General features: G+C 42.6%; 1 protein-coding gene across 2 annotated transcripts in view; it reads left to right on the forward strand.

Moving 5' to 3' along the window:
• The first annotated feature begins 3,632 nt into the window (after window positions 1-3,632).
• The window catches only part of LVRN (laeverin), a 73,587-nt gene continuing 59,900 nt past the window's right edge, over window positions 3,633-17,319 (forward strand). Inside the window, exon 1 of one of the 2 annotated variants that reach the window (XM_055436342.2) lies at window positions 3,633-4,483. In XM_055436342.2, the coding sequence (XP_055292317.2) occupies window positions 3,795-4,483 (689 nt within the window). In that variant the 5' untranslated portion in view covers window positions 3,633-3,794. The remainder of the gene's footprint in view (window positions 4,484-17,319) is intronic. The other variant, XM_055436343.2, reaches the window with a different exon arrangement.

Genomic DNA, 17,319 nt, shown 5'->3' on the forward strand with positions numbered 1-17,319 from the left:
CTGGATTTATGGTCTGACTAACATAGCTTGATTATTTCAAGAGCCTCCCTAAGAGTTTCTTCTTTAAGCCCTCTGTAAACAAGATTCCTTTCACAGACCTTAGTGGTTCTAGTTGGTGACATGGCATGGCCCACTTAGGCAAATAAGGGCCCTTGAGAAGCTTGCAATGCTTGCCTGTCTTCTCTTTCTCTTCCTGCACCATATTATTTTTCCTTTAAATAAAAACTTAAATGAAAGTACTCTGTGAAAGTTGGTGAATCCTTTCAAATAACCAACCTGGGAGATATTGGCAATGGTATGTACATACAGTATAGTAGCATGCAGCTATAGAAAGGAACATGAAAGATATCTGTGGATTGATATGAAAAGGCATCCAGGATATATTATTAATGCAAGGTACAGAACTGCATATTTAGAATACTATCTTTTTTATGTAGTGAAGAGGAGAAATACAAGGGTATATAATTGTATTTGCTTGATTTGCATAAGGAAATAATGAAAGAATACAAAAAACCTGTTTAAATGATTAACTATGGAAGTAATGGAAGCAATATACAAATTTTCGTATTGTTTTGATTTTGAAACTTATTAATCAGTTCAGTCGCTCAGTCATGTCCGACTCTTTGCAACTCCATGAATCACTGCACGCCAGGCCTCCCTGTCCATCACCAACTCCCAGAGTTCACTCAAACTCATGTCCATTGAGTTGGTGATGCCATCCAGCCATCGCATTCTCTGTCGTCCCCATCTCCTCCTGCCCCCAATCCCTCCCAGCATCAGAGTCTTTTCCAGTGAGTCAACTCGTCGCATGAGGTGGCCAAAGTATTGGAGTTTCAACTTTACCATCAGTCCTTCCAATGAACACCCAGGATTGATCTCCTTTAGAATGGACTGATTGGAAACTTATGAATATTCCCATTCAAAAAATTAAAATTTCAAAATAAATGAAGAAAAAAGGAAAATAAAAACTAGGTCATGTGACCCAAGGGGGATAATAAAGTATTATGGAGGCCTATAACAAATACCAAGAGAAAAAAGATGGAAAAGTAATTGACATGCCAAACAATAAACATAAATAACGAAAGTAAACAGCGACACAGATACAAGGGAGAAGTTTCACTTGGGTAGCATGGAAAAGGCTTGGATTCTTGCTTAGCTTAGGAATTCTGAAGGGCAGCACTGACAATATTTTGGGTGGAGGTTTCTTCATTGGAGGAGACTGTCCTGTGCCTTGTAGGAAGTTCAGCAGAATCGCTGGACTCTACCCACTAGTCACCAGTAGCATCACCCCTGAAACATTGTGACAACCAAATATGTCTCTGCTACTGCTAAGTCACTTCAGTCATGTCCGACTCTGTGCGACCCCATAGACGGAAGCCCACCAGGCTCCCCCGTCTCTGGGATTCTCCAGGCAAGAACACTGGAGTGGTTGCCATTTCCTTCTCCATAATATGTCTCTAAACATTGCCAAACGTCCAGGGAAGGGGGATACCAAAAGCACCCCCAGTTGTGAATGACTACTTTAGCTGATCTGATTTAGCTTATTTTCTGAGCAACTCATTAAAACTTTTTTTTAAATTTTCTAGTAACTGTTTTCCCAGCAGTTGATCTGTCCCAAAACTGCTCTTTCATGGAAATGTCAAAAATTGCATATAGTAGTATTTTCCAGTTCTTTAAAAATTAACATAAGCATGACTCAACCAGTATGTTATTTTGCAACTTCTTTTTAGTGACATTAATGGTTTATCAGAACTATTTTCTCTTTAATAAGATATTTCTATTGCTCAACCACCTGACATGATTTTATCACTTTTAAGCTTTTTGTGTGGTAGCCAATCTCCGTTTCCTCAATAATATTAGAGAAGTGGAATTAAATAATTAGATCCACGTATACACTTTTCAGTAGAGTTTTCAACTTAAAAACGAGGGAAGGGACAGCTCTAATGTGAAGTAGTTCTATTACTGACTCTTTTTCTTTCTACTCTTTCCATTTCCTTTCTTCTCTTTTCTTTTCTATCCTTTGTTTCTTAACCTTTCCTTGGAAGTCTGGAATCCATCAAAATGCGTCAAGAAATTGTCCAGGGAGTTGTAAGGCCAATAATTAATCAGCTCCATATCTGTGGCAACCCCCATCTGGCAATGACCTACACCCAGAGGGCTTCCTAGCTCAGTAGCTCATAGTTCTGACAGCCTGATGGTGGTAGGTCCAGCCCAGGGCAAGGAAGGGAGCTTCTCCTCCCTCAAGGCTTCCCAGAATCTTCTGAGAGTGGTGCACGTGATCCTAATTATTTTTAAATATGATTAATCCGTCTCTGAAGAAAGCAAACCCCACCAGTAATCACAGCACAACCATTGCACAAGCTTGGTGTTAAGTCCCCCGTCTTGTTCCAGAGGTCTTTTTGTTAATGTGATTAATTTCAGTTCGAGGAACTGTGAAGATCACGTGGCCCAGGAGAATCACTTCGGGTTACCCTGTCTGTGACTTCTGGTAAAAGGGCTTCCCATTAGAATGGAGATACGGTTCCAAGCAGAAAAGTGAAGACCTTTTTTATGGCAGCGAAGAAAAAAAATTCTTTTCATTCTGAAAAAACAAAGACACTGAAGGAGTCTAAAGATGGGGTGTGTCCGGAGCAGAATCTTCACCCACCTCTCCCCCCTCTTCCCCAGCGCCTCCAGGGCCTTCCCAGTTCACTCGAGTGCGGCACGTAGGTGGGAACCGACTCACGGCGCGCGGAACTCCCCCGGAAGCATCCGGTAAATAGCAAACAGATGCCCAGGACGCCAAAGACCTCCCCGACCAGGGCACCGCCTGGAAACGAATTCCAGCCGGCTGTTTTCAAGTGGAAAGGCTAGCCGCCGGACTGTCCCGTTCCCTGTACTTGAAACCAGTGGGTTTCGAAAGCAGGGCGTCCTCTTGCCCCAGGCAGGGTGTGGGGAGCCAGTCCGGGCTCCAGTACTGAAAGCCCATCCCTGGCAGCTGCAGAGCCAAGAGACAGCCTCATGCCTGGTCTCTTCCCCAAGTAAAGCAGGCTTCACCTGGAGACGCAGACGCCACGCTGGTTTGTCTGTTTGTTGTCCCCTCTTCCAGCTCCACTTCCCAAGCTGGGAAGAGGCTCCAGGACACCCTTGACTTTGTTTCCAACCTCGCACTTGTTGCCTGGACCGCTTGAGTCCCGAACTTATCTAGAAAGCTAATTTAGGGCCAAAAATTTGGTTCCGGAAGTTAGTTCTGACAGGGGGACCCGTCTCTTGGAGGATCATCTCAGAGCATTTCCTCCAAAGTCCCGGCCCTTAAGTCGCCACCTCGGCTCCTAGCGCAAGAACCCCCGGTGGGGGTCGGCAGGTGTGCAGCGCGAAGCTCGCCACTACCGCCAAGGGCCCGAGGGTCCTCTGCAACCATCTCTTGTGCGACAGCACTCGGTCCACACCGGGGCACCCTCAGCAAACCCCATGAATCCACATACCCCCGTGAGAGGCGCCCCCATTCCAGTCTGGTCCGACCGCGCCAATTCTAAAAGCCTCTTCTGCTGTGTCTTTAGCTGCGGACTCCGAGAGGCGCGCGCTTCTTTGCGCGCGTCCGCCTCCTCCCCCGGCCCTGGCAGGGGGCGGAGGGTGGGTGGGCAGAGGACCTGGATCCGATTAGCTGGGAGGGGAAGCTGTGGTCCCAACCACTCTCTCGGTGTCCTCGAGGAGGAGGGAGGGACGGTGCTCGAGAGGAGGGGCAGGGGTCCCATCCCTGAGCGCTCAGGCCCTGGGGTCCGAACGCTCACTCTCCCCCACCCTGGGCCGCGGCCATGGGACCCCCTTCCAGCTCCGGCTTCTACGTGAGCCGCGCGGTAGCCCTGCTGCTGGCGGGGCTGGCCGCCGCGCTCCTGCTGGCGCTGGCCGTGCTCGCCTCGCTGTACGGCCACTGCGCGCGCGTCCCGCCGTCGGAGCTTCGGGACCGCGGGGCTCCGGGTGCCGCGCCCTCCCTCCCTGGCAGGCAGGAGCCGACCTCGCAGCCCGGCCCCACTCCGGAGCCCGACGTGGCGGCCACCCGGCGCAACTGGCGACCTCCGGGGCCCTGGGACCAGCTGCGCCTGCCGCCCTGGCTCCTGCCGCTGCACTACGAGCTGGAGCTGTGGCCCCGGCTGCGGCCGGACGACCTCTCGGCGTCGGCGTTGCGCTTCACTGGCCGCGTGAACATCACGGTGCGCTGCACCGCGGCCACCGCGCGGCTGCTGCTACACAGCCTCTTCCTGGACTGCGAGAGCGCGGAGGTGCGCGGACCCCTGTCCCCGGACGCTAGAGAAGCCACCGCGGGCCGGGTGTCTGTAGTGGAATTGTGGTTCGCGGTGGACATGCAGTACCTGGTGCTGGAGCTCGGAGAAGCCCTGCAGCCCGGGAGCCTTTATGAGCTGCAGCTCAGCTTCTCCGGCCCAGTGAGCCAGGACACCAGGGAGGGGCTCTTCCTCAACCTCTACACGGACCAGGGCGAGCGCAGGTAAGGGTGGACCCGCCCGGGCCTCGTCGAGCCCCGGCTCGAGGGCCCCATGCAGGCTGCGGATCTAGCTGCCTCGGGGCGCATCTCTTGGCCCTCCGCAAAGATCGCCAGCCCAGCCCTGGCGACGTTTTCATCTAGAATAAGAGGGTGAGCGCCTCCTTTCTTCCATCCCTCCAGAAACTGCTCGCAATAAAAGGTTTTGGAGACTGTGGTGCTTCTTCCGGCCAGGTTTCAGCCTCCATCCCTTCCCATCCAGATTGTTCCTATCGTTGTCCCTTTTAATGTTCTTGTCCTCTTCAGAGAACCCCTTTACCTCTAATTCAGGACTTTCTCTAACCCAGATTATCCTCAGGGCAATGAGTAAACCCCTTGCTACTCAAAGTTTGGTCCGCGGACCAGCGCTAGGTGTACTGTCTGGGAGCTTGTTAGAAATGCAGACGCTTGGGCCCAACCTCCCCCAAGGGGATCCGAATATGCATTTTAACGGAGGTCCTTGGGTGATTGGCCCGCGTTAGAGTTGAAGCTCGGCGCTGGAGCACCCTTGAGGCTCTTCCTCCTTAGCGTCCTTCTGCGCTTTTCCTGCTCTGCCTCTGTTAACTGGAGGCGCCTTAACTTCTGCTCTTGCAACAGAGAGACACACGTCCGGGCTGTTTGTGTCATCGCTTTTTCTTTTTTTTGCCAAGGTTCTCCCAAAACTTCACCTTTCATTCCTGCCCTCCCACCCCTGCCAGGCCCCGCGTGTCGTTTTGCTGGTGAGCAGCGGGCATCCCCTGCTCTTTGACCGGCTCTGTGCTAGCGTTCAAGAGAAGTAAAAGCAATGACAGGGGACCTCCCCTCTGAGCCTGCAAGCCCGCAGAGTGTACATGTGTGTTCTCTTTACGCTCTTCTGAGATAGGGTCTCCCACACGGAATGTTTCCAGCCCAAGAATTGCCTCTTGCCACGCTCTGGGACCACATCACTGACCTCAGACAAGCACCAGGGAAACTGTTTTTTTTTTTTTTTTTCAAACTTGTGAGCTCCTGCTTCACTCACGTACACGTGGAGCATTTGCGGTTTACACAACTGCATGCACTTTTCCCTTTATTATTAGAGAAAATGTTCTCAGATGTTCTCTGAGGGAAAGAAACCCACTAAATTACCCCCTAAATCTTCTCCTGAACTATTTTCAAAACTTCAGGGGTTTAAAATAAGTTTAACAAGCAAGCCTAGGTGGATGTGTAATCTGTAACTTTTGTTTTTAAGGACAGCATGCTTGATTTTTCTCTTAAAAATGCATCAATGCTTGAGGAATAGTTTTGAAAAGTTTCTCATGAGGGTCATGCCTTACTGTACTTACGGGGTTCGGGAAACCTTTTGAAATAACTGAAAAAGGGGATGCTTTTTGCACAGCTATCTGACAGTGTTTTCTGCTGTCAGTAAATTTTCATCTGTTCACTACTCTCTTCCTTCCTCCTGTCTTAATGGGCTATGGCCAGGACACAGGAAAGGAAAGTCCCTTTTCATTTTTCTATTGTGCTGCCAACTCTAGCGGTAACTAGAAACTGTATTTTGAGAGCATTCAAATTCAAATAAGCAGAAAATTTAATGAAGTCCTACAGATGTTCATAGACCTAGGTGGGGCTCCGGAACTGTGGCATCTGAGAGGAGCAGTTGCCTGGAAGTTGTTCTCAAGTCTCTGCCTCTGAAACCAGGGAGAAGAGAAACCTGCAGTTGCACTTGAAGCCAAGGTCACAAAGAACCTGAACAAAATGATGACTTGTGAAGGGGCAGAGTTTGGAAGCCCAACAGGCTTGAGTTTGAACTGTGTGTCTTGAGCTAGTCTCTTCACCTCTCTGAGTTGCCTCATTCATGGAATAGACATAATAAATGTCAACCTTTAGAATGCTGTGAGAGTTGAATGGGAAAGGCGGGATTGTGACTGGTATATTAGCTACATGTTGATGGCCACTGTCGTTAGCTGGGGCAATTACTATTAGGCATAGTCTCCTGTTATCTAAACATGGAACCTGTCACATTCCTGGTAGATAAAATTCTAAGACTATTTCTACATGCGAAGAAGTTACTTACTGTCTTTACATTTTTCTTGGGGTGTCTCTAATTCCAGCTACAGTGCTTGGGACATGTTTACTTCTGCTCCTACATAGTCTCTTATCACAGTCCAGACAGGCTAATGTTTTTAAATAATTTTACTCAACTCTAAGGGAAGAGAGATGCGGCTTGGATCCCTGGGTCAGGAAGATCCCCAGGAGGAGGGCATGGCAACCCACTCCAATATTCTTACTTGCAGAATCCCATGGATGGGGGAGCCTGGTGGGCTGCAGTCCATGGGGTTGCAAAGAGTCTGACACGACTAAAGCAGCTTAGTGAACACACACACACACACACATACACATACACACAAGGAAAGAGAGAAAGTCAATCCAGGAAATACAAAGAGCATCTCTATTTGACACCTGTAAAGTTTAGGGAACAATTTTCTAGCTTCAGAAGTTGCTGGGGATGCCTTCTACTCATTCGCAGCCTTTCTCTGCTTGACAGGTGATGTTACGTTTCTGCCGTAGGATCCGTCTACTGGACGCCTTGGACACGTGCATCTTCCATGTGTGGAAGGTTGAGAGCAAGATCCAATATCCCTCTAAGCAGTATTTCCCAAGCTTCATTTGCTGGCATGTGACTGTGTTCAGATTTTGCTGTATTCACATATCTCTGGCGGTGTGTGCTCAGTCACTTCAGTCACGTCTGACTCTTTGTGACCCCATGGACGGTAGCCCACCAGGCTCCTCGGTCTATGAGATTTCCCAGCAAGTATACTGGAGTGGGTTTGCCATGCCCTCCTCCTCCAGGCTCTCTTCCCCACCCAGGGGTCCAACCTGCATCTCCTGCTGCATTGCAGGCAGATTCTTTACTGCTGAGCCACCAGGGAAGCCCATCTCTGGCCATATTTGCTTAAAAAGTTTTTAGATTTAAGCATAAATGTTAAGTAGATTTATTGAAGCCATTCTGTATCATTATTACAGATGGAAAACCACTTGAAATTTATAGAAAAGAATGGCACAAATACAACAAAACAGAACATTGTTAGTATGTTCAACCTATTATTACTGCCTGCTGAAGGATCTGAAGGCTTTGAATAGGAAGACTGTTGTCTCTTTGTTAAAAAGGGAAATTAGAATTAGTTGTTCAAGATAATGACACCAAGTCAGTGCTTTCTCTTGACCTAATCGGAATGATTCATAAAACTGAAAAAGGACTGACTTTATCATGTGTGAGCCTGATCTGTATAATGGTGTGTCTGAGGGTCACCAAAAATCTTTCTCCATCTATGCTTTGGGAAATCTTGCACTGCAGTGTGGGTCACACTTCTGGTGCATCAGAAGCCCCAGAGGAGCTTGTTAAACATGTAGATTCCAGGGGCACACCCTCAAAATGCCAGACCAGAATGATGATGTTCATAGCTACTGTTTGCACAGGAACTATAAGGTAGAAGGAACCCAAGTATCAATTTGTGGATGAAGGGAAGAAACAAAATGTGGTGTATACTCACAATGAAATATTTTTCAGCCTTAAAAAGGAAGGAAATTCTGACACATGCTACTACACAGATGAATCCTGGGGACATTATATAAGGGACCTAGAACAGTCAGATTTATAGAATTATAAAGCAGAACGATAGTTGCTAGAGGCTGGTGGCATGGAGAGTTTTTGTTTGATGAGTATAGAATTTTAGTTTTGCAAGATGAGAATTTTGGAGGCTGGTTGTACAACAATGTGAATGTACTTAACACCACTCAATGTTATACTTTAAAATGGTTAAGATGGTGAATTTTATGTTATGTGTATTTTTTGACCATTTAAAAATTTCAAAAGCACAACATTTCTAGAGCAGTGAGTTTTGAGTGAGGGTTTGGGAATTTGTATTTTTTAACAATTGCTGCAGATAATCGTCTTTTCATGCTTATTTGCCATCTTTATATCATTTCAGTGAAATGTCTCTTAGTATATTTTGTCCATTTTCTAATTGAATTGTTTGGTTTATTTACTGTTGAGTTCTGTTATTTCTTTATATATTCTACATCTGAGTCCAGTGTGAGATATATGGCTTACAAATATCATTCTCCTAGTCTGTAGCTTGTCTCTTAATCTTCTTATCAAGGTCTTTCAGAGAGCAAAAGTTTTAATTTTAAAGAAGTCCAGTTTATCAAAAATGTTTAATAGAACATCCTTTTGGTGTCATGTCTAAGAATTCTTTTTTTTAAGAGAGAGACTTTATTTTTTTTTTAAGAGAAGTTTTAGGTTTAGAAGAAAATTTAGAGGGAAGTATAGAGATTCTTCATCTATCCCCTGCCCCAACACATGCATAGCCTTCCCCCATGTTCAGGCACTCATTAGAATGACACTTTTTTTAAAAGTAAGGATGAATCTATAGAAATACATAGTTTGCCTTAGGGTTCACTTTTGGTGTTGTACATTCTATATGTTTGATCTAATATATGACATATCCATCATTATATTATCATACGGAGTGTTTTCACTGCTCTAAAAATCTTGCTCTCTGCCTATTCATCTTCCCACCATCCACTCTTCCCAGCAACCACGGATCCTTTCATTGCCTTCATAGTTTTGCCTTTTCCATATGTCACATAGTTGGAATCATATAGTATATCACCTTTTCAGCATGGCTTCTTTCACTTAGCAATATGCATTTAAGGTTCCTCCATGTCTTTTTATGTTTTTTATTTCTTTTTAGTGCTGAATAATATTCTGTTGTCTGGATATACCACAGCTTATTTATCCATTGACTTACAGAAGGACATCTTATCTGCTTCCAAGTTTGGCAATCATGAAAAAACTCTTATAAACTCTCTGACCAGGTTTTTGTATAGACATACATTTTCAACTCCTTTAAGTAAATACCAAGGTGCATAATTGTTGGGTCATATGGTAAGCATGTGTTTAATTTTGTAAGACACTGCCAAACTGTCTTCCAGAGTGGAGGTACCATTCTGTATTCCCAACAGCAAAGAGTGAGAGTTTCTTTTGCCCCATATTCTTGTCAGCATTTGATGTGCCAGTGTTCTGGATTTTGGCCTATATTCTAATAAGTATCTCATTGTTTTCATTTACATTTCCCGGATGACATATGAGGTAAAGCATCCTTTCATATGCTTCTCTGTGTAGTTTCTTTGGTGAGTTATCTGTTGAAGTCTTTGGCCCATTTTTTAATTGAGTTGTTTCCTTTCTAAAATTTATTTTATTCAAGTATAGTTTATTTACAATGTGTATTAATTTCTGCAGTACAGTAAAGTGACTCAGTTACACATACATAGGATAGAGTTGTTTTCTTTTTCTTCCTTGGGTGTGGGAGGGACTGCGCTGAGAAGCTTGCAGGATCTTAGTTCCCCAATCAGGAATTGAAATGAGGCCAAGTCACTGCAAGTGAATCCTAACCATTGGACAACCAGGGAATTCCCCCTTGTTTTATTATTGTTGAATTTTCAGGAGTTCTTTGTATATTTTGGGTAACAGTCCTTTATCAGATGTGTCTTTTGCAAATATTTTCTGCCAGTCTGTCGCTTGTCCTCTTATTCTCTTTATATTGCCTTTCACAGAACAGAAGTTTTTTACTTTTAGTGAAGTCCAGCTTATCAATTATTTCTTTTATGGGTCTTGTATTTGGTGTAGTATCTTAAAAGTCATCACCATACCCAGGGTCATTTAGATTTTATTCTGTGTTACCTTCTAGGAGTTTTATAATTTTACATTTTACATCTAGATCTATGAACACTGTGAGTCAGTTTTTATGAAGTGTGTAAGGCCTGAGTCTAGATGCTCTTTTTTTGAGTGCGGTTGTCTAGTAAGAGGTTTTCTTTGCTCTGTGGTTTTGTCTTTGCTCCTTTGCCAAAGATTAGTTGACTATATTTATGTGGGTCTATTTCTGGGCTCTCTATTTTAGAAAGCCCAGAAATATTTAGAAATATTTATGTTTCTACTTCTGGGCTATTTTATGCCCTTGACCTATTTGTCTGTTCTTTTGTCAGTACCACACTGTCTTGATTATTGTAGCTTTAAAGTAAGTCTTAATATCAGGTAGTATAAATTTTACAACTTTGGTATTTTCCTTCAGTATTGTGTTGAGTATTCTGAGGTTTTGGTTGTTTGTTTTTGCGTCTCACTCTAAAACTTAGAATCAGTTTGTTCTTAACTTGCTAGGATTTGAATTGGGATTGCATTGAATCTATAAATCAAGTTGGGAAGAACTGATATACTGATGATATTGTCTTCAAATCTGTGAATATGAATTTGTTTAATTTGTTTAGTTCTTTTTAAAATTTCACACATCAGAGTTTTCCATTTTTTCTCTAGATCTTGTACATATTTTGTTAGATTTATACCTAAGTATTTCATTTTTAGGGGCACTAATGTAAATAGTTAAACTTCCCTGGTGACTCACACAGTAAAGAATATGCCTGCAATGCTGGAGACACAGGTTCAGTCCCTTGGTCAGAAAGATCCCTTGGAGAAGGGAATGACTACTCATTCCAGTATTCTTGCTTGGAAAATTCCATGGATAGAGGAGCCTGGCAGGCTGCAGTTCAGTATTTCTTGCCTGGAGAATTTCATGTACAGAGGAACCTGGTGGGCTACAGTCCATAGAGACTTAACACTGACTTAACACTATCACTTTTTCAATGTAAATGGTATTGTGTTTTTAATTTCACGTTCCATTTTTTCATTGTTGGTATATAGGAAATAAATAGACTTGTGTATTAACCTTGTATCCTGCAAATTTTCTATAATTGCTTATTAGTTACAGGAGGTTTTTGTCAATTCTTTTGGATTTGTAGAAAACCCAGATTATGATGTAATCTGCAAATAAGAGTGTTTTATTTCTTCCTTCCCAATGAATATACCTTTTATATCCTTTCCTTGACTCATTGCATTTGTAATAACCTCCTGTACAGTGTTGAAAAGTGGCAAGAAGGGACATCCTTGTCTTGTCCCTGATCTTAGTGGAAAGCTTCAAATTCTCACCATTAATTCTGCTGTTAGCTGTAGATTTTTAGGACTGAGTAACTAACACTTTCACTTTATCAAGATTAGGCAGTCCCCCTCTATTCCTACTTTACTGAGAAATTTAGTCATAAATGGGTGTTGGAGTTCAGCAAATGCTTTCTTTGCCTCTATAAAGTGGTGATGGTGTGATTTTTCTGTCTGTTGACGTGATGAATTATACCAATAGATTTTTTTAATGTTGAAAGCAGTCTTGCATACCTGGGATAAATCTCACTTGATTGTGGAGCACAATTCTTTTTATGCCTTGTTGGATTTGGTTTGCTAATATTTTGTTGAGGAGTTTTGCATCTGTGTTCAGGAGAGCTGTTGGCCTGTAGTTTTCTTTTCTTATAATGTTTTGTTCTAATTTTGGTGTTAGGGAAATGCTGGCCTCATAGAATGAGCTAAGAAGTATTCCTTCTGTTTCTATCCTCTGAAAATGATTGTAAAATAATTGATATTCCTTAAATGTTGGTAGAATTCACCAGTGAATCCATCTGGGCCTGGTGATTTTTATTTTGAAAGGTTATTAATTATTGATTCAATTTCTTTAATAGATACAGGTTTTCTCAGATTGTTTCTTCTTGTATGAGTTTTGGTAGGTTGTTTCTTTCTAGGAATTGGTCCATTTCATCTAGATTATCAAATTTATGGGCATAAATTAGTTCATTCCTTATTATCTGTTTAATATCCATAGGATCTGTAGTGATGGCTCCTCTTTCATTTCTGATATTGGTATTGATATAATGGGATAAATATATACCATAATTGTTACATTTTTCTATTTTTTGCCGTTGTTTTTTGTACTTATTTTTGTCTTCCATTATTTTTCTGCTTTTCTTTACTATGCTGGAGTTTCCAATCTATGAACACAAAATAACTGTTCATTTATTTAAATCTTTATTTCATCAGCATTTTATCGTTTTCAGCATATAAATCTTATACCTGTCTTGATAGAGTTTTGCCTAAGTATCTGTTTTTACTTGAACAATTATAAACAGTATTGTACATTTAATTTTAGTTTTCATGTATCTGTTTCTCCTACATAAAAGTACTGAGTTTTGTGTACTTATAACGGAGGACTTGAAATATCTAGGAGTTTTTGGGTTTTTTTTTTTAATAGGTTCCTTAGGATTTTCTGTGTAGATCATCATGTCATCTGCATATAGAGGCAGTTTTATTTCTACCATTCCAATACATATGCCATTTCTTTTCTATTCTTATCTTACTTTGCTGGCTGAAATTTCCAGCACTATGTTGAATAAAAGTGGAAAGAGTGGAGATTCTTTTCCCTAATGTTAGGGGGAAAGTTTTTAGCCTTTTACCATTAAGTATGGATTTAGGTGGGATTTTTTGTGTGTGCTCTTTATTAAGATGAAAAAGTTCTTGTTGAGTCATAGTATTTTTGGGTTGCTTTTTTAAAAAATTATGAATGGGTATTGGATTTTGTCAAACATTATCATTAGCTGTCACAGGATAGAATGTAATGGATAATGGAGCATACAGCACAGTTAGCTAAAGGGCACCTGAGGAAGATCTCAGAGCAAGACCCTTCTTCCCTTTATGGTGAGCATGGTTGGCAGTCAATGTGACATCTAATTTATATACTATAAATGGCTTAGGCCAATGGGCCCTGGATTGTGCAAGTTATCTTTGTGATTTGTTTGAGACCTGAGGGGATCTAGAATTCTTTATGTGGGATAAGGATATTAACTAGGGAGCTGAAGAGGGGCCACCAAGCCAGGGATCAAAGTAACTGTGTTGTAGTGAATGCTGTGGAGTGGTTGTGCAAGGTATGCTTCCAGAGGGAGTTTCAGCCAGGCTCGGAGGACTGGCCCTGTGAGCAAGAGCCCAGATGAACACCATGTTATCAGTGGGAACTACTGGACCTTGACTGTCCTGAAGGAATTGTTTACAAGTCACACCAGTCAAGATAATGCAGTTAAATCAGTATGGTAAATCCAAGAAGTCCTCTCCTTTCAAGATATCTCCTCTTTCTCTGCTGACATCCAGGTGTAGGAGAAAGCGTATTAGTTCTCATGTACTTAGAAAATAAAAGATCCCTGGAAGGTAATTTGGACTTTGAATGGCTATCCCCACAAACAAGACTGTTTTAAAGTCAGTAACAATGAGTAACCTGTAATTGGCAAGCTTGCATTTTTTTCCTCTACCAGCTTTGAGTACAGGGGTTCCAGAGTATAAAGTCATAGGACAATATTGCTTTACATATCTGAGTTTTGGTAAGTAAATTTCGACAGTTAGTTCCCTTCACGTAAAATAAAGGTTTCCTCCAATACGAATGAGTAGAGCTTGTAAGATTTGGATTCATGCAAGCTTTCTAAACAATTCTTCTCCATAAAACAATGTACCCCAAAACTATATTTCATACCAGTTTCTTCTGACCTTTGCAACCTATTGCAGAGAATACTTACATTAAATGCCAGTTTCTCAGCTCATGAAGCTTTACTTAGCCATCTGATAACAGGCATATTATGAAAATTGAAATAAAAAACATATTCTTTTCTTTCCTGGTAAGTGTGAGTCACTCAAATGGCCTTGGACTACAGAATGGCTGGCAGGTTGTGTTTGGCTGTTTTAAAGATGTAAATGGGTCTTTTCTAAACTATCTTTCTGAAGGTAAAATTGGCTACAGCAGTATTGAGAATATTAGAGGACCATGTTCCACTTATACCTCTTGAAGATGAACTTGGCCTTCCCTGAGATGCTTGCTCATAATCACTAATCCCAATTAATAAAATTGGGGTCCATTTCATTAGTGTGATATTTTGCCATTACTAGTTATGAGAATTTTTAAATATGCATCTCTTCATTTACTGTGTGCAAGATTTATATTAGATATAGGGTGGACATGAGAAGCATGGAATCTAACTCCTTGAAAAACAGTTTAAAAACATGACGGTACAAGAGCCACCTCCTTATTAGCATAAGTAGATTGAGAGGGCTTCAGTTCAGGTGCTCAGTTGTGTCCGACTCTTTGCGACCCCATGAATCACAGCACGCCAGGCCTCCCTGTCCATCACCAACTCCCGGAGTTCACTCAAACTCATGTCCATTGAGTCAGTGATGCTATCCAACCATCTCATCCTCTGCTGTCCCCTTCTCCTCCTGCCTTCAATCTTTCCCAGCATCAAATGAGTCAGTTCTTCACATCAGGTGGCCAAAATATTGGAGTTTCAGCTTCAGCATCAGCCCTTCCAACGAATATTCAGGACTGATTTCCTTTAGAATTAACTGATTTGATCTCCTTGCTCTCCAAAGGACCCTCAAGAGTCTTCTCCAGCACCACAGTTAGAAGGCATGAATTCTTCAGTGCTCAGTCTTTTTTATTGTCTAGCTCTCACATCCATACAACTGAAAAAACCATAGCTTTGACTATACAGACCTTTGTAGGCAAAGTAATGTCTTTTTAATATGCTGTCTAGTTTTGTCATTGCTTTTCTTCCAAGAAGCAAATGTCTTTTAATTTCATGGCTGCATTCACAATAGAAAATTAATATCTTTATTTGAACAAATTAAAATGAGGATAGCATGATCAAAATCAATCATTTTTTGCAGGTGTCTTATTAAAGAGTGAACGGTGAATTGCAAAAGACTCCAGTTGCTTTTTATGCTAAGAAATCTGGCACAGTCCTTGGGCTATGACACACAAGAGAGAAGTTGAGTAATATTAGGGAAGAATTTAAAAGTCTCAAGACAAGTGCCAGGCACATGATATCGTTGGTGTCATGTTCATTGTCCTATAGAGGTGTTGAACCCATGTATTTTCTGTGGCCGAGTTGTTTTCTCTGGGAGATGGTTTACTCTGCAGAGCTTTAGAGCTTGTATCTTTGGAAACAAGTGTAAGTAGCATATTGGAAAAGCATACCTCATGTTTCAGCAAAAATGCAGTCATTTTTCTCTCACTCTCTTTACAGTTCCGTCTCTGGAGTATTATCTCCTGCCTGAATCCTCTAATATTATATATATGAAAATGCAGGTATCCTCAGTCATGCCTGACTTTTTGTGACCCCATGAACTGTAGCCCCGCCAGGCTCCTCTGTCCATGGAATTTTCCTGGCAAGAATACCTGCGTGGATGGCCATTTCCTTCTCCAGGGGATCCTCCTGACCCAGGGATCGAACCCACATCTTTTGTGCCTCCTGTATAGCAGGTGGATTCTTTCCCACTGAGCCATTGGGGAAGCCCTGCATGAATGCTCTAGCAACCCATAATTGTCTACTAATTCTTAAGTAACAAACAGTATCCAGACGCAAAAAACTTAGAAAATCCAGTCTTGGATGATACTCAAAACTCTGAATGTCAGTTACTATTAAATCTCCCTTTTTCTCTCTCCAACCTGACTTCTCAGAGCTTGGGCTGACTTCAGGATGGAAGCCTGCAGTGAGACAGAGGGCAGTGGTCCTTCCTTCTCTCCACATTCTATTTTGAGTCCCCATCTCTGTCCTGAGAGCTGTTGTTTCAGCCCTACCAGGTCCTGGGAGGGAAAAAGGGAGAGGAAACACACAGGGCAGCTCTGACTCGAACCAGTACTCTCATTGTTTGGTCTCACTGTGGTCTAGCAGATGCCTTTTTCCCTTGAGATGTCATGTTCCCAGACTCTTCAGAGCTTTCTCACTGTTTCTTTTTCTCCTACAATTCTCTTGTCCCTGCAGGATGCTTCTCTTATTTCTCTGTTCTGATGGTCACCTAGAACTCCTTCCTCAGGCCCTAGACACACAGTAATGCATCTCCAAACTCCTCTAAGTGGTTATATTGGACAGAATCCAGGCAGTCTTCATACTGGCTCACTGTGTGTCTCAGGGACCACAGCTCTTCCAAGGAACACTCATACATCCCTTGCCCAAGGCTGATGTGGGTGGCAAGACAACAATACTCTCCTGGATTTGCCTCCAAAACAGTTGGTATAGATTCCTACCTGATAGGAGTTCGACTCCAGCCAGTGTCAATTTCAGCTTTCCTCAAGAGTGAATTAGGCTGTCTCTCAGGGCTTCCCGGTGGGTAAAGAATCTGCCTGCAATACAGGAGACCTGGGTTCAATCCCTGGGTTAGGAAGATCCCCTGGAAAAGGGAATAGCAACCCACTCCAGTATTCTTGCTTGAAGAATTCCATGGACAGAGGGACTGGTGGGCTGCAGTTCATGGGGTCCCAAAGAGTTGGGCATGACTGAGAAACTAACACACACACACACATACACACTCTAAGTCTCTCAGCCTTGGGAAGCACTTTCTCTGCTCTCTGAGGGATTTTTTTCTGCCTCGCTCAGGCTTATGCACGACTTGGTAACACAATGTCCCTCTCCACCAAGGAATCTTTTCTCTGATCACTCTTGTCTGTGTTACCTGACCCTTCTTCTGTGTTCTCAATGTAGCTGAGAATCCCGAGTGGCTTGAAGGTTCTTGAGGCCATTTACTTTCAAAATCTTCATAACATGGTTTGGCACCTTTCTTTGGAATTTTACATCTATTATGTTTTGTCGTCTGGTGGAACCTTCAGTTTTAAGATCGTATTACATAAGTAATAAACAAACATGATTCATGGGCCAATCCTTGAACCACAGTCCAGTGGTGTACCATCTGTCTTTACTAAACATTTTGGTTTCTGAGTGTTGTTACTGTGTGGAAAAAAAAAAAAAATTCGGGGGCGGGGGGAAATGCTCCAGAGCATCTTATTTAATCTTTAACCACCCATGTTATTTAGCACTTCTTAACTAGAGCTATAGGTAGACAGAGTTCATGAAATAATTTGGAGTGAAATACTGTA

Source organism: Moschus berezovskii, chromosome 9 (assembly GCF_049115385.1).
Source record: "Moschus berezovskii isolate FMDL1 chromosome 9, NW_MosBer_1.0, whole genome shotgun sequence".
NCBI lineage: Eukaryota > Metazoa > Chordata > Mammalia > Artiodactyla > Moschidae > Moschus > Moschus berezovskii.